The sequence below is a fragment of the Lissotriton vulgaris genome, chromosome 9 (assembly GCF_964263255.1).
Source record: "Lissotriton vulgaris chromosome 9, aLisVul1.2, whole genome shotgun sequence".
NCBI lineage: Eukaryota > Metazoa > Chordata > Amphibia > Caudata > Salamandridae > Lissotriton > Lissotriton vulgaris.
Genome location: NC_141697.1, coordinates 372,599,272 through 372,623,671, shown reverse-complemented (window position 1 = coordinate 372,623,671; position 24,400 = coordinate 372,599,272). Strand labels below are relative to the sequence as shown.

The 24,400-nt window shown below is 43.8% G+C and overlaps 1 protein-coding gene across 1 annotated transcript in view; it reads right to left on the bottom strand.

The window, feature by feature from the left end:
* PAPOLA (poly(A) polymerase alpha) overlaps positions 1 to 24,400 on the bottom strand; it is an 829,479-nt gene that overhangs the window by 688,776 nt on the left and 116,303 nt on the right. The window contains exons 6-9 of the mRNA XM_086937747.1: positions 10,913 to 10,966; positions 5,499 to 5,610; positions 1,835 to 1,924; positions 1,623 to 1,761 (exon numbers count right to left, since the gene is read on the bottom strand). Of these exons, the coding sequence (XP_086793873.1) occupies positions 1,623 to 1,761; positions 1,835 to 1,924; positions 5,499 to 5,610; positions 10,913 to 10,966 (395 nt within the window). The remainder of the gene's footprint in view (positions 1 to 1,622; positions 1,762 to 1,834; positions 1,925 to 5,498; positions 5,611 to 10,912; positions 10,967 to 24,400) is intronic.

Below are 24,400 nucleotides of genomic sequence, written 5' to 3'. Positions count from 1 at the left end.
AGAAATCATCTCTTGGCTAGTTTCTCCTGACGATGAAAATGGTGCAGACATGAGTGCTCATGAAGGTATCAGTTTCCTGGCACTTGACTAGCAGCTGAGAGGGGCTATTGGCATAGCCAAAAGAATCATCATCTCCCTCAGAATCCTCTTCCTCTTCCAGCAACAGCGCGGGAGGCAAGGGGGCAACCCTCCTTGGAGAAGTCATATCCGGTGTGATTCTCTTCAAAGAAATAGTGATTTTCTCCATCAACGAAGACGTCTAAGGTACCGTCGGTGGTAAAGAAGAAAAAGAAACCATCGTCGACTAGGTCCTAGACGGTAGATCCAGCCACGACGAGTGGATCGTCGACGAAGAGATGGGCATAGTCGACACTGCCGTTGACGAGACCACCGACCTTCCTGCTGTCGTTGTAGTCATGGTCGTTGTAGATGCCTTTATCGACGACAGACGTTGCCGCTACCGTCGACACACTCGTCGACATCTTCTTTGACGCTGTAGTAATAGTAGTCGACAAGCCCGTCGCGCGGACGTCGAAAGGTGGAGACTTGAAGGCACCGAAGAACCTGTCGACAGTGGAACTTTTTTCACCTGTATCTTTGCAGTCTTAGTCGACGGAGTCTTCCGTCGCGTCGTCTACGATTGGGTATATTTGTCAGACTTCTCAGATGTTAGAGAAGAAGGCTTTTTGAAAGCTTTAGCAGACTCAACCCCTGCTGTAGCTGCAGGTAGTCCTTCCCTTTCCATTGCACCATGGTGAGGAGATTTGCTAGGACTCAGGCTCTCAGACTCACAGGGGGACTTTTTTGAGGCCTCTGAGTGACGGTCTGTAGATGGTGATGGGGAAGCACTACCCCTCTTCACTGACCTTCTGGACGAGGTGGCAGATGATGAATCCTCGCTGTCACTCGATAGTGTTTCCTTCCTCGACTTCAGCTTTTGGAGCCAGGTGAGGAGGCGACCATCATGGTCCCGGAGAGTCTTCGTAGAAAAAGTGTGGCAGATCATGCAGTCCGCTGCCTTGTGGTCAGTGCACAGGCAATAGATAAAGTCTTTATGCCTGTCCTCCACATACAACCTTTTCTTGCCACAGGTGGAACAAGCCTTAAAAAGGGCTTTCTTCTCCTGGTCAGACATTCCAAGATGATATAACCAACAATTCTGAAGAAACAACTGCTGAAAATACAGTAAACTAGAGTTGAAGTGAGCAGAGGTCAAAGGAGACTCCCTTGCAAAACGTGCAGTAGAAAATCTGAGGTTCTATCAGGAAGGTTCTATGGGGTGAGGCTAATCTGATTGGTTGTTGCTTTACTTTGGTCTCTTTTACAAAAAGAGGTGGATATGCTACAAAAGGAGATGAGGCCTAAGCCTTTTCCTTCTCTTTTGTACATACTATTATGTTATTTTGATTACCGAGACTCCCATTCCGACGACGGGAATGATAGAAGCTATGGGAATCTATGAAAGTTAAAATACTGGAGTAACTGTATGTACAGAAGTGCACTGCTTAAACATGCACTTATGGCTGACAGATTAACTTAGTTAGGACTCTGGAATAAAACAAACGAAATGCTGCTGACACACAATTAGTATAATTTATGTAACTTGTTACTTAAACACTTACCATTTTGAAAAGACCAAAAAGAATTTATGTACAAGGGTTGATGCAATGGCATTTGGATAAAGCTGGCAGGTTCTTGCAACGAGCATAGCCCAGGAAACACCTCCAAGGAAACCCAGAATATTGGAATATATGTTGTGACCTGCAAGCAAACAGCAGAGTTAATTTTTGGCTAGTAAATACAAAAAAACTGGATTGTATGTATGGAGACTTACGCTTGGCCCACAATTTGATAGCCCTCAGTGTTAACCTGAAGTTGTCAATATTTGGAACTAGGTGTAGAATTTCATCAGTAACCCTGCAACCTGGCCAAAAAAAAAACACACATTTTGTTATATGCAAACAATTAAAGTTGATATTTACAAATGGCATATGCCTTCAAACCTTTGTACATCATCTGCTATGCTTGTGGCTTCAGAAGTGTGATGAGACAAAAAAAGATCCGAATATTATGCTTCAGTTGAATGTCACTTAGTTTGTTAATCCTTTAATCTAGAAATACTAGCGCTTCTTAATACAGTTAGTAACAAGTATGCTTTTAGTTGGTTATGGTTTTCAATTTACATTTTGAACAATCAGTCTAATTTATGCATTCAAAATTTAGCCAGTTACAGGTTTCAAAACAAATGGTTACTGACCTGTAGTCCTAGTTTGTAGTCATAGAATGCTCATGTATATCATAAATTAGAATAATTCTAGACGGAAGCACCAAAAAGCTTCTTCTCATAACCAACTTAGCACTCTTTACATCAACTGCTATCTACATGTCTAAGTAATGAGGAAAAATGCAGTCAGATAGGTTTACAAGTTAAAAAACACCCTGCTTCTTTAATGCTTAAAATGTTTCGACTCACCTTGATGTGTTGCCCTGGCAGTGGCCTCAGAATTCATTCATTTTAAGGGAAACAGTGGTGAGACTAGAATTAAATTTAAGACATTGTTTTTATCCTAGATGCCCAAGCATTGGCACATGGGAGGAGGTATGGTTGTTAATGATTTCTATTAGGATTCCTACAATGCAGAGACTACAAGTAAATAATTGTGTGTGTACTGTAGGATCTTCCTTGATAGTGTCACAAGCTAAAGAAAAAAAGTCCTAACCCTCATGGGTTGAATGAGGGAGGGAGGGAATGAAATGAATGAGGGAGGGAGGGAGGGAGGGAATGAGGCCAGTGCTGGAAGAGGAAAGCAGCAAAGGCCTGTCTCCTATGTAATGTGACCTTTGCCTCTACTGCTAGCAGCAGATGGTAGCCCCTGGTTTCCACCCCACTTTGGGTGGGAAAACCAGCAGGACAATTAAAAAAAGATCTGAGTGCCAACGTCTGCCAGGTGGGGGAAGTGAGGTGAAGCACAACTTTCAGTTCCGGCCATTTTGAAGATGGGGGTTACCTCCAATCAGGGCTATGTCTTTGCCACCTCCCAAGGAGGTTGGTATAATAGAGGGTTTAGTCACCCTAGTTACAGAGCCCATTGGCTTTACCTGCCACTTCCCTAGAAACGTCTCCTAAGGAAAATGCTACTTACCAGTATGAATCTGTTGGCTTGTAGTGCTGTAGATTTGTATACTTGGGCATAGATCGCCTTCTGGTGTGGGGCTCAGATGTTTGCACTTTGTTTCTGTCTTGGAAGAAATCTTTTGTAGTCACAAGGTAGGGGACTCCTCCTTTGGACGATAGTGCGCATGGGCATCGATTCCATCTCCAGATTGTTTTGCCATGGAGGGTTATGATGGAGTTAGTAAGAAATAGAAAAGGATGTCCATGTGTAGTGTACCTAAGAAAGATAGTACTGGAACAGATAAGAGGTATTCGGGGAGGCGCTGAGCGATGAGTCTGCTGTTAGCACGATCTGTGGAACCGGGTCGAAGAACGGCCGCCCTTTGGAAAAGTTGTGTGTTCCACCGTTGCAGAGAGCAATGGGTGCGGTCGTCTACCAATACCAGATCGGTTAGTTGATCTTGAGCCTGGTTCCTGTTTGAGGAGGGCCAACTCAGGACGTACGCCCAGGTGACGAACAATATGGCCTCTCTCCAGGTCAGTTTTTAACACACAGGCAACTCACAGTAGTCGTCGCTACTGGGACCCAAACGAAGGGGAACCTCTGACACACCCAGTGATACACACCATTTTGCACATGGGGGTGGGCGGCACCTGGTCACATGGTTATACAAGGCCGTTCGGGAACTGATTCTTCCCTCATTCCAGTCTTTTCGTCAGATATGGGAAACAGAAATGGGGAGGGTGTTTAACGATAGAGAATGGGATACAGCATTAGAATACCCCAAGAAGGTCTCCAGGAACGCATGTTTCAGAAACATTAAATTCAACATTCTCCACAGAGCTTACCTCACGCCACAACGTCTCCACCGTTTTTATCCAGACACACACTTTGCATTCCCCGATGACAAGCCCCTGAGGCAGACTTTAAGCACATGTTCTGGGATTGCCTCACCATTCAAAACTACTGGATCGAGTCCACCAGACGCTTAGGGTGATGATCAACATCCAGACTATGTCCACTTGGGAGGCGTGTGCCCCCGGGATCTTCCACAGGCGTTAGACCAAAAAAGTACAGAACCGATTAATGTCTCTACCTATTCTATTAGCAAAAAGGGGAATAGCCATGCACTGGCGGGCAACAATGGGACCCCTGAAGCAGCCTTGGTAGGTGCCGTGAAAAAATGGGGAAAAGCAGAGGAAAAAGTGTTGAGACGAGGAAGAGAATCCGTAAGCATCCCCTTGCCTTAGAATGGGCACAGTTATTATACACATTCACAAACGAAACATCCCCGGCGGAAGCACCAGAAGACTCTCAATCCCAGACCCCACCTCTATCTTCCGCAGGGTCAGTAGCAAAAGTCCAGCAACAGGGCCCAACCCCAACGCTATGCAAAAGTTATCCCGGGAACTTTCCTCTTCCACACTAGGATCGCACGACATGAGGGCTCTAAACACCCCCCTCAAATACGTACCATTAAACCTCCACTTCACTACACCGCAAAATGGCAACAACACCGCCTGCACTATTGATTCTTTCGATACAGTCCGATAGCTCCCTAATGTCCCCTCTAGTTTCAACCCCATAGTTGACAGTTCGCTGTTTCACATCGGCAGCTACGGCTCCGATGACAGATGAGAATACATTCAGACAAGGTAACACTGGGAAAGAAATCTTAAAAGAGTGGAATACTCATACATGCCCATCGGAGGCATGCCCGGCCAGATGGTAAGACGCTTCCGATGAAAGACACAAACCAACAGGAGGGTTCCTCACAGGCAATTACTCCAGCGTCTGGGTTTTAAAATGGCTGTGATGTAGCAAAAATGAGTATGCTATTACTTACAATCACTCCGCTCCCAATTGTAGTTATGTGTCAATGCATTATAACGAAGTAAGATGTCAATATGCAACATGTAATGTAAAATCCCAGTAAACAATTTTTAAACAAAAAAAAGGATCTGCTTGGCAGGAATCCGTTTAAAGGTTGATTTTTGTATTGTACTCCTACCCATGATGCTGATACGTACTGTATGAATATGGAATGAGCCTTGCAATATGCTCACTGTACATTGTCGCATAATTTAAAATAAATTTTAAAAAATCCAGGTGATAAAATAAATATAGGGATTTGGTCAAAAATCGTTTCAGTATTAACCAACTAATCTACACATAACAGTATGGAGCACTGTAACATTCAGAGTTTTTGAAGCAGTTGCCTAAATGAGGAGATTGTAATTTGCACGAGGTTACCTTTGTAAAGGAAAACAATGTGGCATTTTGATAAAGGTTTTACAGGGAGGCTTACATGCTAAATAAATACAACTGATTATCTTAGAAGTATGTTCTCATGAATGTTTAACTATAAAAAGCCATACATACCGTTAAGACTTCGTATACATCTAATGTCTAAATTTTTAAGTAGACTATCATCTCTCAGGTCCAAATCCTCTGGTATAGTTTGCAGAGCTAGCCTTGCAAACAAAATATCGATCTGGAAACAGATAACAGAGTATATTGTAGAACACAACCAAATTATTTAAAATTGAAGAAATTGCAGTTTAGGACTTAGGTGACAAAATATCGGTTTTGTTTCCAAAGCAACATTTATAAATAAAGTTCACAATTTTGTCAAGTAAAAAGGAATACTAGTAGAATATGTGGTACATAGACCTCACCTGAACTTGAAAATTCAGAATAGAAGATTTCACCTTTTATGTGCTTGCTGAAGAATTAAAACTGCACTTGATGGCTGCGGGTATGGGGCGGTGGGTACTACTGATCCTGAAGCCCCTACTATTTTGTTCAAACCTGGAGCAAACACTACAATCACCACAACAACTGTCGCAAGAGAAAAGCGACAAATGCCAGACCAGTGCAAATGTGCCCCAAAACTCCCACCACAACATATGTACCTTAAACACCATGTTCCTAAAGCTAAACAGTAATTCGAAATGTAGGCTTTAATAAAGCCCTAGAGCTTTATAAACAATGCAATATTTTCAAGGGGAACACTTCAGCTAGACTTTTTTCTTTTACTTAAATTCATTTCTTTGGCCGGCATAAAACATTTTTAAAATGCCACTGCAGTCAAACGTACCAGAAAATATTGAAATATAGTAGCAACGCCAGTGGCACATTTAGAGTTGGGCTATTTCTAAGTTTTGCTGATCAAGTTGCATTTAGTCAATCTGATTGAGGCTGCATGTGTGACCCTGTCATAGAAAATAAATAAACTAGGAAATGGATACTGTTGTACAATATACCCAGGATCCTGTAAGCAATAATGGGTGGCCCTGTTGTGGGATAGATATCATGCTGTAGAGTAGAGGACAGACGGACAGATATTTTCACTGAAAAAAACACAGGTTCCAGGGACGTTACAGTTAGTCCGACATTTTACTCGTTTTCATTTCACTCGTACAAAACCAGAGAAATTCAGCCATTTTAGTTGGCTGAGCTAACTAAAACTCACACCCCCGCAATGCACTGCTGATGATGTCACATATTACATCACTCATAACATGGTCAGTGACATCACTGACATCTCAAATGACATCACTGATTACATCATCCACTTAATCTCTGATGCACCTACTCACACCCTAATATAACCTTTCATACATGCACTCTAAAATAGACTACCATTCTCTAAACCATAGACACACCAATAGCAGTTAGTACCTTCCCACTCGCTGATTCCTAGGTCTAGACACAATTCCACTCACTCACTCACCCATACAGTCACTCATCAATACAGGCACTATTATATGCACTCATACACCCATACAGACACTCGCACACCGCCACTCACCCATAGAGTTACTCACACACGTAGTCAGTCACCCAAAGAGTCAATCACAATGCCATTTATTCACCTACAGTTATACACACACTGCCTCACTTATTCTAACACATACTTACACTCTTATACAATCACTGACACAAGCACACACTCGTCCATATATTCACTCTCACAATCACTCACTGTCACATATAGTCACTTAAATTCTCCAACACTCACATATACTGCCATTGACATATGCAGTTACTCACACATATACCACTGAGACATCCATTCACTCACCAACACAACCATATGCACACTCACTCACCCATACAGCCCCTCGCAGATGCACTCATGAACCCATACACCAGTGAATCACCCACTCACATCCACGTAGGTAGTCACAAAACACACACTCAGGCAGCTATAAAGGTACTCAGAACACCAATTAATAAACCATAAAGACACTCATGTACCTATTTACCAACCATGCAGCCACTTACACACCAACTAACAGACTGGTACAGACATTCACAGAGAAGTGACTCACTCACACATTCACCCAGACACGTATAATCACTCACTTATACATTCAGTCACACACTGACTCAATCATCACATATATATCACATTCTTAAACTTTTTAGAAACACTCACAGTTCGTGGATGACGTCATCAGTGACATCATCGATGACATCAGCAGTGACATCATCAGTAATGTCCCTGACCATGTCATGAGTGATGTAATATGTCACGTCATCAGCAGTGCATTGTGGGGACGTGATTTATTAGTTAGCTAAGCTAACTAGAACGGCTAAATTTCTCTGGTTTCGAACAAGTGAAATGTCAGACTAACTATAACGTCCCTGAAACCTGTGTTTTTTCAGTGAATATCTAAGGTTTTTTAAATGCTAATTTATAACTATAACTTCCTGGAAACCTGTGTTTTTTTCAGTGAATTTTATATTTATATGTATTCAATCTCCTCGTACTCTAACAAGGAAGGAATCAGCACTCAGGTTTTAGTTTGGAAGTATTTAATCTGCAAAGGACACAATCCACGCATTTCGGCTTGTCCGAACCTTGATAACGATACAAGTTGTAATTGTAGCTTCCTTACTTAAATGCAGAAATGCCTCCTGTTGCCAACAGTAAGAAAAGACTACATATTACATTAATCCAAAAAGCTGGCTGCCATATTGGTCTGGTCACGATGCGAAAATTCAGGAAGTCATACAATAAAGAAAAAAAAACAAGTGTTGCTATGCACATAATATAAATAAGGAAACAAGGGAACCCAAACAAGTCGGCCAGGTACCTTGGGAGTTAATTATTTTAAACAGTGGCCCCTGGAGAAGGGAGAATAGAAGGACAATGAATTTAGACTCAGTTGTTGCTATATTTAATTGAAATGTCCAGCCGGACAGAGGTCTAATATTTACTTTTTAACAATGTAGACAAGGTTTTTCAATAATACAGGAAGTGGGACACAGGCTTGTGCCCTACTTAACATGTGAGAAACATTACAAGCAGGGGAAAAGGACAAACAAAGGGCTTTTAGGCAAAATCTTTACGGTTTGTTGTACTTGATGAATAACCGTGTCAAAGGGAAACAAATCTCATTCCACACCTTTAAAATTACAATACATACAAGGTTTTTAGTGTACAAGGCATTTCAATCTGGCAGCTCAGTGATTTAAAGGAGGGCACACACTCCTCGCAGCACAGACTCCGCTATCGAGCCACTGCCATACCCACGAGACTGGCCACTGTGCCAGCTCATCCCTCCCGAGTAGACATCCGCAACTAATCTGGATAACCTGTGTGCACTCCTTTAAATCACTGAGCTGCCCTGTTCGGTAATAATCATTACCGCTCCTCACATCGAGCCCGCTTCAGCTCTCCTGGGCTCCGCCTTTAATCCCCCTCAGCAATTGAGGCTTCTGATTATTACGCATATTATCTATGTCCTGATGATGATCCGCGCTGTCATGCTGGATCGAAACGCCGTCGACACGTTGAAATACCTTATACACTAAAAACCTTATGTGTATTGAAATTGTAAAGGTGTTGAATGAGATTGGTTTCCCTTTGACACTGTTATTCATCAAGTACAACAAACTGTAAAGCTTTTGCCTAAAAGCCCTTTGTTTGTCCTTTTCCCCTACTCGTAATGTTCCCCCCCCCCTGCCCCGCCTATTCCAGGTACTCTGATAGAGCACGGATTCCTAAACTTGAGACTTCCTGACTATATAGAAGACTACCAAATCACTAGCATTACTTTTTATCGTATAAATTCGGCATTTTGAAAATTGCATTTTCCATAGAAAAGGCACCAAACAATTTATTACAGGAAAAGAGCCCTAAAGTACATATATAACCAAGACATCACCTGCAGGTCACCATTAACCAAGATCAACAAGAGTTCACAAAAAAAGATAGAGATATTGGTTACATGCTGAGTAAAATATCATTAGGGAAGTCGCTGCTACATAAACAGAACACCAGCAGAGTGCCTCACTGTAAGATACGGTAACATCGAAGAGCTGCAGTTGTGTCAAATATTTAAAATTAGGAGATGAAAATCCACCTCAATGCACCAAATATATTGAGAAGTGCATAACTATTATAAGAATATGTATTTTTACACAGAAGAATGACACCCTTCCCATTTTTGATTCCAGAGCTAAACAGAATGAGTGTTCCATCCCTTCTAAGGTTTTCAGGAGCAGGACATCAAGGAAAAAGTAAATCTCATCCTAAACGTCAACACAGCATATACTAGAGTTGCCAGGAAACAAAATTATAGTAAAGCAGCAGACGGATGAATTCCTAAGTGACCCCTTAAATAAAGATTGCATCATGATCTCATACACCAAAGACATCTCATCCAGGTAACCCATGTACAATAATTGCGTTCAAATTAACACCCTGGCCATAAAGTAGATTGCTAGATGGCATTTAATTAATTTGTTTACTTTCTTACATTCTAACTCTAATTAAGGACATAGTGACCTAAGTGGTAATTGCAGGAACAGTTTGGCTGAATCTCTTAGTAAAGTTTGCTCATCTATACCTATAGCACAATATCCACATTACAAAGTAGCAATTAATGTCATTTCACCTGGAAACAAGAGGTACAGAGACTGCCCAAAGCATAGCTCAAAATAAGACTAGTTTAACTGTAGCCACATAGCCCAGTAATTTCAACCCTAACTCACAGATCTATGTTAAAAGTGGGGTCGATTTGGGTAGTTCATTTAGCTTCTTCAAAAAAATCATTCTACTAAGGATTCACTTTTGCACAATTTCTTACTTCAATCTTAGACAGGGACATTTCATACAGCATTGCATGCAGCTAATGCATCCACAGTTTTGGAGTATATGGCAGAGTTTTTAGGAAACTTGACAGACCACAATCCTGGTCTATTAAAATGGAAGCTCCGTTAACTAAAATACCATCTGTAGAGTATTACTAAGATAAAAGGATTTCAAAACGGAGTATGCTTTAACAATAATTAAGGACCTACTCTTAAGATTCTAACTTACTAATTTTACAAACCGTTTCAAGTGCCTCAAATACAATCATAAGCATGTTGTATTACAGCAATCCCAGTCATCACCAGCAGTATCTCATTATCAGACAACTACCAGAAGGAGCAAGAGAGCCATTACCTAGTGGACAACTTTGCATAATTTTATGACGGTTCATATCATTAATAAGAACATTAAAAAGTGAAGAAGCAAACTAATTTTCTTAACTAAAAGATCCATTTGAAGTAGGAATAACAAAAGTGCTTTACTGACAAAGATAGAGAATGGTTACACTATTTTAAGTATTACAATCCAGTAACATTTTATTGTTAATGTCAGGATTAAAAAATACTGGGTTATATTATGAAACGGGCAGAAAGGGAAGTTTTACGTTCATTCTTATAACAGGAAGTATTTACATTCCACTACTGTCCACAAGGTTAGAAAAGAATGGCTACAGCCAAATGTTACCTACCTCTATTCCATCAAAACATAATTTGATAACTGGCACAAATGCCTCTTCTACAGACTGAAATGACAAAATTATGAATAGTACGTTAGAATTAGGTGTTTTAATAAACCTAACAATTTTAATCCTACTGTTGGTACTATACAAGCACTACAATTAAATGATCGGCACTTTGATCAATAATAGTGATACAAGAAATCCATGCCCCTCCATTCCACATGGAAACAGGTAAAACAGCGTGTGCCCCGGTCTAGACTAGGACAACCACCGTCATCGGTCATCACACAACATGGGGAGACATGAACCTAGCAATGAAAGCAGAAACTGCAACCTATATTCGATTTTTTGAAAGATCTGCTTTCCAGATGCAAAGAAGGAGCTCAACCATAAGAACAGTACATTTGATGGCTTGGAGGTACACATGAGTTAAGGCAAAGCTTAAACGGCTTTTACAGAAAGAAACCAGTTACTTACCTGTAACAATAGATTTAAAGCACGAAGCTCGTCTATATTCACACGCTATGCATATTTCCCCATTTAGTGGCAGAATCGGAAACTTGTTTTTGTTAAAGCCAACCCCCCTTTTTTAGGTCTCGGAAAGCCTTCGAGACCTGCTGTATATACTTTGTGAGTTAACAGCCTGCCCATTGCTTTTCATTTGTTTATTTCAGTGCCCTTGAAAAATCCTGGTTTCCAAGTAGTTGCTCTTTCATATTTGTCCCTCCTTTTCGTTGGTTGGTCTCTACCACGGAGCAATGCCCCATTACTTGTAGCCTTACACTTGTCCCATTTATCATCTGTTTCAGGGACTACTTTTTCATGGTCGCTCAGAGCGCTTTTAAAGCCAGAGGCTATGTTGTTGTCTCCTTTAAGCTTGTTGCCGCCCTCCTCCGCTACGTGCCTTTAGAGTTAACTATTTTTAATTATATTATATAAATCACTTCATCTACCTGTGCGGTCCCCCCACCACCACCTCCTGCATGTCGCTGATTGAATTTTATTGCATCTTCCTTAATCTCCTTGTGCTGTCCCCCACCACGAACCCCGTTCATCGCTACTTGTGACGCACCCTCCTCTCCCGACTCTGCTTTAACCATTTTCTTAGTAACCACACGCTCTCTTTCCATTTAGGCCTCTGCTCTCCGTGGTGCAGCCCCTTGTCCCCTAAAAATATACACAGAACACTGTAATAGTAAGGATATTGATTAAAACAGTTTAACAATTAATGTAAAACTTTATTTTCAACATTAAGCACGTAAAAACATTTTCCAAATTGTAAAGCCATATATGGCACATTCAGTAAGGAATTGAAATACTCCTTGTTTTCTTTGCGCTTTGGTTCTGCAGGGGGACAGAGCCTCCAACCTAAGATGGCAGGTGGGCATCGGCTGCAGAGGGGACGGGGCTCAAAGTAGGCCTGGCCCCAGTCCAACGTCGCTCTCTCCTTTCCAAGACCCCAGCGTCACCTTGCCACTGTCCCCACATCACCATGGGCTACCTGCAGCGAGCGCAAAGCCCCTGACCTACCCCATGGCCATCTAGTCCCTCTTTGGAGAGGGGGGAAGGGGGGGCTAGGCATGCCTGGGGCACCCTCTGGGGGCATGAAACTCACAGCTGGTGTAGGGGGTCTTCAGGGCATGGTACACTGCACCTCCAAGACACTAACTATCCCCCCCCCACTCCCCCAGCATTAGAGTTTGTTTTCCCTGTACCCAACATAATTCCACCCCACAAGAACTGCCACTGTCTATTGGAAGCAGCACGCTGTCCCCTACCTCAAAATAAGTCATGCACAGCCCCACTCCACAAGTCAGGATACTGCCTACAGCCCTGAGATGACTGTACCCCAGGGTCCCTGAGGAAACACTACACTGCACCGCAATACCCCCCTCTACTGCTCCCTACACACATTCTATATGCACCAGTACCCTGGACCCCCTACTGTCCCCCACTCCTCAATGCTGCATGCACATCACCCAGGATACTGCCAGACTCAACCACGCCGGCATAAAGGGAACTCTCCTCCTCCTCCTAATTCCTGAAACACTTCCACAATGGCACCTTTCTCCCACAGTTCATGAACATCTTTGTCTGCCAACCTTGACTGATCTTTGCTTAAAATTAGACTTTTCGGAACCCAAGACTAAACGGGTTCCTCTATGAAATCAATGCAATAGCCCTGCATAGTTTCCAAAATCGAAGGATCCTTTGTAACTTGAACCCAACTGTGATAAAATTGAGCAAGTCTGCAGTCCAATTTTAACGCAACAGTAAGGTCAAACCTTGCCCGAACCTAGGGTACAAAGTTCTTCACGATTCTCTCACCGTCTGAGCCTCTGCCGGAAAAAAACAGCTTATTGACCTGATCGCTGGTTCTGTTGCAAGAGTCGAAATCCTCCAGAAAAATAATTCCTCGTGATTCCCTGTCCTCAGTTTGGGAATCCTACCCCTTGTTCGCCTGGCCCAATCAAAAACCCAATCATTGAAAACTTTATAAATGTTGCGCTGCAATTTCTGAATAGAGCTGTAAGCCCCTACAAATTTTGACATATACTTAATGAACTCATCCTCAAAATGGGGAACATTTGCAGTGGCTTTCGTCTCATTGTTTGCCAACTTTACCAATTTAGGATCATTTTCAAGCAGAATGCTCTTCCTGCGCTTCACTAAAATCGCTGTACTTGCATTCCCTAAAAGGAAGAATGTGCGCTGCGCCGACTGTCTTAATTCTTCCACATCCAACTGTTTCTGATTTACATGGGCCTCCTAAGCCATATCAAATAACTTGGTCAAAGGGCCATCCACATCAAGCAGTCTGTCTTGACACAAAATCAAACCCCTATCCAATTTCTTACCGGGATCGCATCTCCTTTTCCCAATGAAAGCAAAAATGTTTGCATCCAACTCTGGTCTTACCATCACCCTAGTCGCCAAGTTAGGTCTTGGGCACTTCAACCTCAACCTTATTCTTACATCCTTAGGAATCTGTTTCCTCAGCCAGGATTCCATATACTCTGCTACATGAGCTCACTCAGGGGAAAGTGTGTGCTTAATCAACATCGAATGAAACATACAATCCCCCATTAGATCAGTCAATAAATTAGGATCCTTATCTCTCGCACTACCATGGAATTCCTTCCCCGTTATATCCTCATAACCCCGGGCATCAGATGAACAGTTCAACTCAAGATCCTTACTACCAGAGGATGTCACAGAGCACCACCTTTCTTTGTAATTCTCCTTTCCTGGGCCTTTAGACTGCCCTCCATGTGGTGAGTCCTCACCACTTCCATATCCTGCGAGTTCACATAAACCTTGATCTTCCACAACAGATTTTTGTCTCTTAACCATACTAAAACGTATTTCAATATTCTTTCTCTTCCTAGAGATTTTCCTTCTTTTACCCTCACGAGAAGTAGTCTCACCAGCTGACCAAAAATAATCTTCTGATCCCAAAACTCTTGCCTGCAACAAATTAACCAATTTATTCTCCATCTTGCTACTAACCTCTGTGGGTATCTTATCAATTACATTCCTTAATTTCTACCTCCATCGAACCCTCCTGCTCAATCTGAGCCCTTCCATCACTCATGTCACTAACTCTTAAAATCGCCTGAAGATTTATTAATGCCACAAAGTGCATCACAAAGTTTCTGTCAGACACACACGCTAATATTGTTCTGTTGAGTACCACCTCAGCTAACCAATGGACTTGATTGGGCACTCACATCAACCCAATCCATGAACCTGTGTCTCCTTCACATTAACTTCCCATGGTCTCAAAATGAGCGCGGACGTACGACATGATGCCACTCACATCAACCCAATCCATGAACCTGTGTCTCCTTCACATTAACTTCCCATGGTCTCAAAATGAGCGCGGACGTACGACATGATGCGCAAAACAATCACACCAGTCCTTCGATTTCCACCATATGCACCGAAAGCAAACTTGCACCACCGCAGGTCCACAAGCCCTGCTCGTGCTCAGCATTCATCTCTCGTGCAATAAAAGGCTACGAACAGGTGTGGTGCCTCTTTACCATCCCTAACTTGGTTATGTAGTTATGACTAAACTAAAAAATACATATATTTACAAGGGTCGTACAAAACTTTACTGAAATATCCAAGCGTTCACTTGCAACCCAATCCGTACAGCTGCCACTGAACATACTTCCAGTTAACAAAATCTAACAAACACTGCAACCAACACGGGTTGCTCAAACACCTCCCATTTTAACAGAACCAAACTGTTCTTGATCACACATCACCCAAACTGTACTTATCTGCATGGAGTAGCAGCTACAACAAAAAAGCAAGATGGATTGGGGTTCTGGACGTTTATAAGCTTTAGAATCTGAACTGTGTTTGGTGTTCTTAAAAAGGCTCTGCTGAGAGTAGTGAAAACAGAGAAGATTGCATAATTTTATGTTCCGGTGTGAGAAAGTGCCATCTTTCTTGCATGGTATGCCCCAACTTTTTGCTGAATTGCTGATGTGCTTTGACTGAGTGTACCCTGGGCTCCTGCCAATCAGGTGCCCAGGGCCTATGTTCCTTCCCTAAAACTGTGTTGAAACTGAAACCCAATTGGCATCCCTGGCCACCTGTCAGCCCCTGGTAAATGGTACCCTAGGTACCCAGGGCATTGTGACCAGAGCACCATGATGGCTTCACTGAAGACTGAGAAGTCACTGCACATTAAACCCACACTGATGCCAGTGTGGGATTTAATGTAAAGTGCACTGTGAGAAGTTGGCCTGATATGATGTTTCCAATTCTGGAACCACCTTGTATCAGTCCAAACAATCCCTTATGGTGTCTGGTTTTAAGTCAACCTTATAGACAAGTTATCCTAGGGGTAGCATCGACTAAGCAGTCTGAAAGGCTAAACTCAAGAGGTCGTGTTAAGCGAGCTGTTTTACCAATCACAATCCTGTAATATCAAATGAAAGGACACCACACAAGTATATATTATGAAAATATATGTGTTTATTACTAAAATAATCCCCAGTACTCTTTATGAGCAAAGGAGCACAAGCGTTAAATCAAAAGCACAGTATGACATATGAAAGTTGCACAATTATGGATGAGGGCGGGTGGCCACTCAAACCATATATTAAGAAAGTGGTATAAGAGATACCAATCGAACAGTGGTTAGGCCTAGGGCATCGCTGGGAGCAGTCGGGACAAGCAATGCTGAAGTCGGGAAAAGCCCGCGGGATTCGGGTGCAGTGCTTAAAGTACACGCATGCACCAATGCAAAGTCAATGGTGCGAAAAGTTACACAAATAGAGTTTAAGGATACTTCCGCTGAACCTAGAAGGACAAAACTTTAGACACAGACCCTAGAGGTGTGTACCAGTGTGGGAACACCGGCGTTGCTGAGTTACCTCACCCACAGGAAGCGGGTGCATAGGGTCGAAGTGGCGTCGGGTTTCGTCACGCAGGTTGTTGGTGCTTGAAGCTGACGATGCTGCAGGCGATGTGAAGGAGAAGTGTCCGGTGTGATCCAAGGGTGGATCCGTGTTGTGGAGTACCTGAAAGCAGAGGGGACAGAGTCTGGGTCACTCAGCAGTGACCAGGGTGGAACCAGGACGGAACCAGGCAATGTTGGGCGCAATCAGGTGGTTGTCGAGGAGCTTCTCTCCGCTGCCACGTGGGCTCTGGGGCATCTGCGACATCCAGGAGCGGGTCACGAGTTGTCCCACGCAGGCTCTCCCCGTCGGCGCTGTCGGCTTCAAGATCGGAGCAAACAACACTTGGCAAGAGCAATCCACGCGGGATTGGAAGATTGCTTCTCACTCGGACCAGGAGGGTCAGAGCGGGTGCTCCTTTTCAGAGGAGCGGGTGCAAGTCTGGAGCAACCAGAATCACAAGTCGTATTTCGGTTTTCGTCGGCACAGGGACCACAAGCCAGCTGGCAAGTGACCGGGCCAACGCGTTGAGCCAAGGAAAGCAGAAGGGCCCCACGCAGTACTCGTCGAGTGTAGAGGGGTGAGCTTTGGTGCAAGAGTGGCTCAGGGTTGGGGCTTCTCAAACCCCGGTGTACAGCTTCGAGGGTCACTCGTGGGCTGCACAGTCAGCGTCTCGAGGTCTTTTCAAGATGGCGTGCCCCACGCTTCCGGTCGCCTACACGGGTCTCAGCTCTGCAGGGACTGTGGATCGGGCTGTAAGAAGGCAGGAAAGCTTGATCTCGTCGATCTCTGTTGCTCGAGTTCCGGCGGGAACTGCAACAAAGCAGACGTCGAGGTGCTGGATGGTGCCTGTTTGCACAGGGTGGTCACTCCTTGACCACAAGGGAGATTCTTCAGTCTTCTACGTCGAGTAGGATGTCGAAGGGTCCAGAGTTTTGTTTCAAATGTTTCATCAGGATAATCTGAGTGCGTTGGCACTGCTCCCATTCTTATACCAATCTAGGGGGCTGGATTACCTGCTAGGTCCCCTCCTATGGGTGGGACCCAGGAAGGGGGTGGATACACCCCTTTCCCTTTCCCTTTGATCCAGGCCACGCTGGGACTGGGGCTGGTGTGCCCCAGAAACGGTTTGGTCGGATTATGCAAGGGGCAGTCTTGTGCTCCCCAGGCAGTGTCTGGTTTCTTTCAAACCTCCCTGCTACAATCCACTATCTCCTGTCTGGGGTGGTGTAACACCTCCCTGCGACAGGAAAGACTTTGTCCAGGCCTCCTCTGCTGAGTTTCGGTCAGCAGCAGGAGGTCAGACTTGTGTCTGTGGCAGAAGCATCCATTTTGTAGATCTGAGGCTCTTTAAAATCAACCGCGTTTTAGCAAAGTAACATGTCGTCTCCCTCTAGAGGGGTGGAATGCTACCCCCGTCGCCAGGACTGGCGAAGGGGTAGTATTCCAAATTGTATGACACCTTACACTACATGTTTTGATAAAGCCAAACCAAAGTTAACATATAACCGCAAGGATTATAATGAACTTAATAGTATATGGTATGGCATGGCATTATCCCGAGCAGCTTAGGGAATTGGTCCCGACAGCTGCAGACAGGCTCAGCTCATGCTAGAGCACCATCTCACATAAAACCAAGCACTCTGCCTCCAGGATTGTTAAGGCCTGCCATAGGAGTGGCTTATAGGTTTATATGTGTCCAGATAGGTTTAGATATAGGCATACTATATATAAGCAAGGGGTGACTACACCACCCTGCCCCAGCTGAGTGATCAGCCAGTTGTGTCAATTTTGGATAGCCAGCCAGGGGTGGCAAAATATATGCTGCAGCCCCTGGTAGGCCTTGGATGCCCCTATGCCCTGGGCACCTATAGTGCTCTGTACAGGGGCTGATAAGGTGACCCAAGCCAATTTAGTTATGCACCTAGGGTACATGGAATTCATTTTACAGAGAGAGCAGATAGCCTGGGCCCTGATTAGCAGGGAACCAGGCCAACTAAGTCGAAAACCAGCTAAACACAAGGTAAAAAATCTGGGGTAACCATAGTCAGGTAGCCACCTTCCTACATGCATGACATAGGGCATCTTAGAGATGCCCCCTGAAATCTAACTAACTCCCAGTGTCCTGACTGTGTAGCAACCGATGCTGCCACCACCAGATCCGTTCTGGGCCCCTGGGTCGAGAGCCTGCCGCTCTCTGAACCCTGAAAAAAATGACATCCTGGGACGAGGTGCCAAGCCTCCTCCCCCAGGATGGGCAGGGGAAACTTCAAAGACCTGCCGCCTTTGTGAGCTTCTCCAGGCCACTTGCTGTACTCAGAAACTGGTCCCCACCGGTTCTGACCTGCACTCTGGCGGGAAGAACAGCAGGAAACCCTAAGTGAGGAAAGGGGATGTGCCAGCCTATGCCAACTCCACCCCTCAGGTGGGAGAGGCGAGGTTAAGCACAACTCCGGGTTCTGGCCATCTTGAGGATTGGGAGCCCTGCCCAATAAGAGTTAGGCTCCTGCCCCCCTCCCACAGGGGTGGAGCAGGCTAGGGGGTGTACTCACCCAAGGACAGGAAACCATTGGTCCCTGCCCTTGCCCTACCTGTAACGCCCCTAAATTTAGTATTTAGGGGCTCCCTGAATCTTCCTTCCTCAGATCCCGATTACAACAAGAACAACAAGAAACAAGACCTGCCCTGCAGCTGCTAACAAGAGGACGACACCGACTGACTTGGCCCTAGAACCCTACAGGCCTGTTGATCCTTGAACCTGCTCCTGCGAAACCCCGGCGTCTCCTGCGGACAGCAACCTCGAAAACCCGAGAGGAGCTGCCTGCCTTGAACCTCTAAGAAGACTGGGACTCCCACGAGCAGTGGTTCTGCTCAAACAGCAATAGCCCTGGTGCCAGCCAGGAACTGCGAAGCCAGCCCACTCTGCACCCGCCAAGCCCAGTCCTGAGTGATCCTAGACCACGAGGACGTCCCCCCGGCGACTGTGACTCTGAGTCCAGTGCCCAAAGACCCGCCTCGAAGATCCAGACGACGCCTGCAGCCTCAGAACCAGGGACCCCTGCAACCGCGACCAGCTAAGGGTAAGATTTCCCACCACCAAAAGACACCACTGCGCCCTGCGGCCCCCTGTGCCTTCCTTTGGGGTACCTACCTCTTCTCCAAGATCCCAACTTACCTCTCAAAGTGGTGGTCGCACCAGAAGAATCACCGTCCGAGTCTGCAGCCTTTGTTCACTTTTTAACTTTCCCATTGATTAACATTAAGCACCCGACAGCTCAAAAGTACCCTGCACCCAGCCGCCCGAGTGCCGTTGAAAGTGCAACTACTACACTACTTGACCAGGAGCTCAGCTCCCACAGCCGCCTGGCCTGCTTGCTTGCAGCCACCAACCGAAGGCCCCCTACCCTCCATAGGATTGCATTGGGCCTACTCTCTCTGCACCCGGCTGCCCCTGTGCCGCTGAGGGTGCAACAACTGTACCTTTCCGACCCTGGGAGACCCCTGAGTCTATGCCCAGAACCTTAACTCTACCAGTCGAGTAGTCACCTAAAAGCTGATAACTCATTTTCCTTCCATAGGTTAACATTGACTGGTTTCACTTGTAAATTCTTCTAAGGGTGGAATTTTGAAACTTTAAAATATTCATTTAAAATCAGCCAAATAAGAACTCCGATTTACTCACCTGTGAGCAGGAGAGAAGCCAGTAGTGCTGCACCTTTCAGCTCAGCATTGAACCGAAAAAGTAATTATAACTGTACTTACCATTAACTTGAATTTCCTCCCATAGGATAACATTGCTTGGTTTACTCTGAAAAGTTTCAGAGTGTCAACTTTGAAAATACAATTATATTCGTTAAAAATCACTACTGTAACCAAAACGCTTTTACTCAACTGATTACAGGAGATGTCCCGGGACTGAATCAAGGATCCAGTCCTGTGGTTAGAAAAGTAATCCATAAAGTAATCAATTATTTATCTAGAAAAACCCATTGAGCTCAATGTTATACTGTGTTTGAAATTGTGTTGCCTATTGCAACCACTGTAGCTATTGTACTTACAAAGTCTATTGCCTATTTGCAAAGTAATTACCTAAAGTCACTCATATTGAGAAAAGTATATTTTGATACCTTGTTGGTTCTAAAATAAAACTATATCTTTTGATACAAAACAATTGGCCTAGAGTTCAGTTCTTGAGTGTGCGAGACCATTTGCTGACTGAGTGTACAACAAATGCTTTACACTGTCCTCTGATACTGCCTTACTGCTCGACCAAACTACCACTTTAGAGAGTAAGGTTATATCTAACTTTAGCCTCTGGGGACTGTGAACTGAGCACACTGTACCTTACTTTGGTCCAGTATATACAGAGCCACTTTCTTACATCCGGGTTTTGGCATATAGTCAACTCAGAAGTTCAGTACTGAGGGTAAGCTTTCTCACAAGGCAACCATCTGGCATACAGTGAAATATATAAAAGAAATTACAGCTGGTGAAGCAAATTACTAGCTCTGCTACGAGGGTTTAACAAAGATTCTCAGTGCAAATCCTCTACACCCATAGTTTGTCAGAGGGAATAACCAACACCAAAACCCTTGCCTTCTATGACAATCTGAGATTTCAGCCAACACAATGCCCATCTGTAGGCTTTAATACAGAGGAATAATAATATGCTCTTAAATACCTATATACTTAATCAAATGCTTTTTGCAATAAGTACAGTAGGCCTACTGCTTCTTTCATAACATGTCATAATGAACAGATCCGGCCTATAGCTATCACTACTGGCTTGCTGCCGTAACCAACTCAGTCTTGCTGTCCAGTGTCTGCTTTGTCACAAGCCAAATAGTACAATATAGGCACTCTTTTTAGTGGAAGCTCACAACCTGGGCCCAAATCCTCTACTCAGGGGAACCCATTGTGGGCAGAGCTTAATTTCCTCTCTCAGTAATACGCTGAGAGCTATTTGTTGTTCACACAAGGTCTGGTAGCAGCTGCACTATCAAGACGGACCATAGATGTGTGTGGATTACTGCAGCCCAGAGCATCCTATACTGCTTTCAATCACACAACTGCAATCTGAAGTCTGAGGTTAAGCCAGACCTCAAAAGTGTTACTTTCTGTCTCAGGTTAATGCGTGCATTTCGTTTAGATAATGGTGTCTCCTGTGACTCTTGTTTAGGAGGCTGTGAAATCCTTTGTTAAGGAACTTCTATGTCCTGCAGGAAGTAAATAACCTTATCTGACAGCACATGCTAATGCCAGCAAGCAATTAACTTAAGGTAGTAAGAAAAAAAAAACAGTTACTTAATTTCAATTATCGTTCAAAAGAAAACTTCAATGATTAATAATTACCCTTTGAGCATGAAGTCAGTTAGCGCTTAAGTGCCATCAAACAGGACTTTATTGCGGCAGCCGCCATGAACCAAGCTGGTACCCATATACACCAAAGTATATACAACTATAATTAAAGTTAACGCTCTTACAGCCATTTTGATATTGTTATTCTCTGTTAAGGCAACACTCGTGCTGCTCTCGCTCAGAATTTCTCTATGTAAACGTGCTGCGGACACTGCATTTGATGAAAAGAAGGAAGCATTAGTTTTAGGAGGTCTGCAAAGAGCATTGTCTGAGACATTTACCTTATTACACAGCTCAAAGAGCATTTGTGTCAGATAGGAAGTGGTTTAAGACAATCTCAAGGTTTCACTCATGCAACATTTATTCCTACCATGAATCTTATTGTGGTTTGTCCTTTGTGGTGTTCTTCCCTCTGTGTCTCTTTCTACAGCACAATAGGTACACATTTCCGTGACAGGGCTCGGCTCACACACCTCACTGCGTGGCCTAGGAGGCCTTTTACTGAACAGCCCCAGATTTATAACAGCAGAAACCGACCCGAGCCCCGTTTAATGCAAAACGCAGGGTGCTCTTCCTGTTCTGGGCTATAAATCACCTCCGATGTAAGTAATATTAATGTTTTAATCCCTGAGAGAGGAATCCCCTACGGCCAGGGGTTTCACAAAAAAAAAAAGAACCATTGTGTTAACTGTGTTTATTACAAAAAATAAAATAAAAATCTGTCTGGAAAATTATCGCGAATGTATTTAGCTATATAATCAGCAGTGTCTCGCTTCTATTTCAGTGTCTGAAGAATTTTATTGTGGCCCTCTAATATTTCGAGCCTAAAACATTTGCTTTTCCCGTTATAGATATGGGATTTAAAAATGTTTTTTTTTTTTACGCGCTTACCCCAGGCACACAAAAGCCCCACAAGGTGTATGAGGTGTGAGTAACTTAAGGTCGCAGAAAAATTTCCCAGATTTAATAATCCGCTGTAATATTGTGTTTTATTGGAAACGGGAACAATAGTATTTACATGGTTTTATAGCGCTTCGTACCACAATTTTGCTCAGTTCTCTGTCAATAACAGCGCTTTTGTAGTAAAATATAATGTATTTGATGATGCCGGAACTTTGTCACCCCGCCTATTAATGATAGCAAAGAGAAACTTAGCGCCACAAAGTGGCTTCATGTCAACATACTGGAATTATAGATATGAAATGATATAAAACGTATTCACCGGGGTTCAGTTCTTTTAAGTGGCTGGGACCTGCTGATGTTTAGTTTTTCTACAATACGTACTTTTATGAGCCAATAGAACAAAAATTCACGTTCAGCCCTAACCTTGACAGATTCGTTTTTAAAACCAGATGTAATTGGCCGCTGACAGCATAAATCGAGGTATTTGTCTGAATTCGAGTGTGCTTAGAATGTTGCTTTTGGGAAAAAATTATTCCAGACTACAATTCCACTTACTACTCTGGATCTTCGTTTTTGTGTAAATTAAAATCCGTTATACTCAGATTAAATATAGTTAAGAGCGCTTTCGCCAATAGACTTTTCTGCACACCAAAAATTCCCTTCAGATTTATTATGAAAAAATAAAAAACACAAAATAAAACGGACGTGTGCGTTCGTAGACATTCCTTGTCAATAGACTGCACAAAATGTTCTTGCAAAGGAGAAGGAACTAAATAAAGTGGCTAGATATCATAAAGAACCCAAAATATCCAATTTCCTCCCTTCCGAAGATCGCATTCGAGATCTGTCCACGAGTAGCCTTACGCAGAAAAGGAGGAGGTGCTATGTGTATGTGAATAAAAAAAAATAAGCATGAGAACATCAAAGTGGCCGAAAGGGGAGAAATGAGGGGTGAGTGCACGCCGAGGTGACAAGGAATGGGCGAGAAGGGAGGGGGGAATGTCAGCAGGGAAAGTGAAGGGGCAAGGGGGGGGGGGGAGAGGGGGGAAGCACGTGAGTGGTGCACGCAAGAAAGTAATCTGGGTTTATAAAATCAAAACTGTGAAATTTACCTTAAAATACTTTTAGACATGTTAGTCAATGAACGCATTTTGCGTTTCCAGAACCGAATTAAAGTGAAAGTGTCAGTAAAGCACGCTGCATTGCGTGGCGGGGGGAGTGGGGAGTGGGGTGGGGGTGTGTGCGTGTGCGTGTGTCTGTGTGTGTCTGTGTGTCTGTGGGCTGGGTTAAAGATGAGAGGCGAGTAAAATTAACTAAAAGAGTGTTATAGTGAAGAAACCTGTGTTAGGGAGCAGGGAGAGTGCACTCAGATAGGTGGTCATGACTAGGTCAAACTCTCAGCATTGCATGGGGGGAGCGGATTCCTTTGAAGTCTGATGCGGGGGAGCGGATTCCTTTGAAGTCTGATGCAGAGGCTCAGACAAACGGTGTGGGTGTGCAATGTGCACGCACCTGGCACACATGAACTGTACCTAATCTGCAGTTTGGGTAGACTTTTGAAAGCCTTACTATAATCTCGCCAAACAAGCATTGCTAAAGCAATGCTGTAGACGAGACCTAAAAAGGTGGGGGTGGGGAGTAGGGAAGGTGAATATGCATTTGGTCAGCAGGCATTCACATAAGCAAATGTGTGCATATTTGTTCAAGTGAAATTTGAAAATGACAAACGTTTGCTAGGAATACATTTTCCATACCTACATCTATGAACGTTTGTGAATTTCGGCAAGTCGTAAGTCCGCACTAAAGCATAGACAAAGAC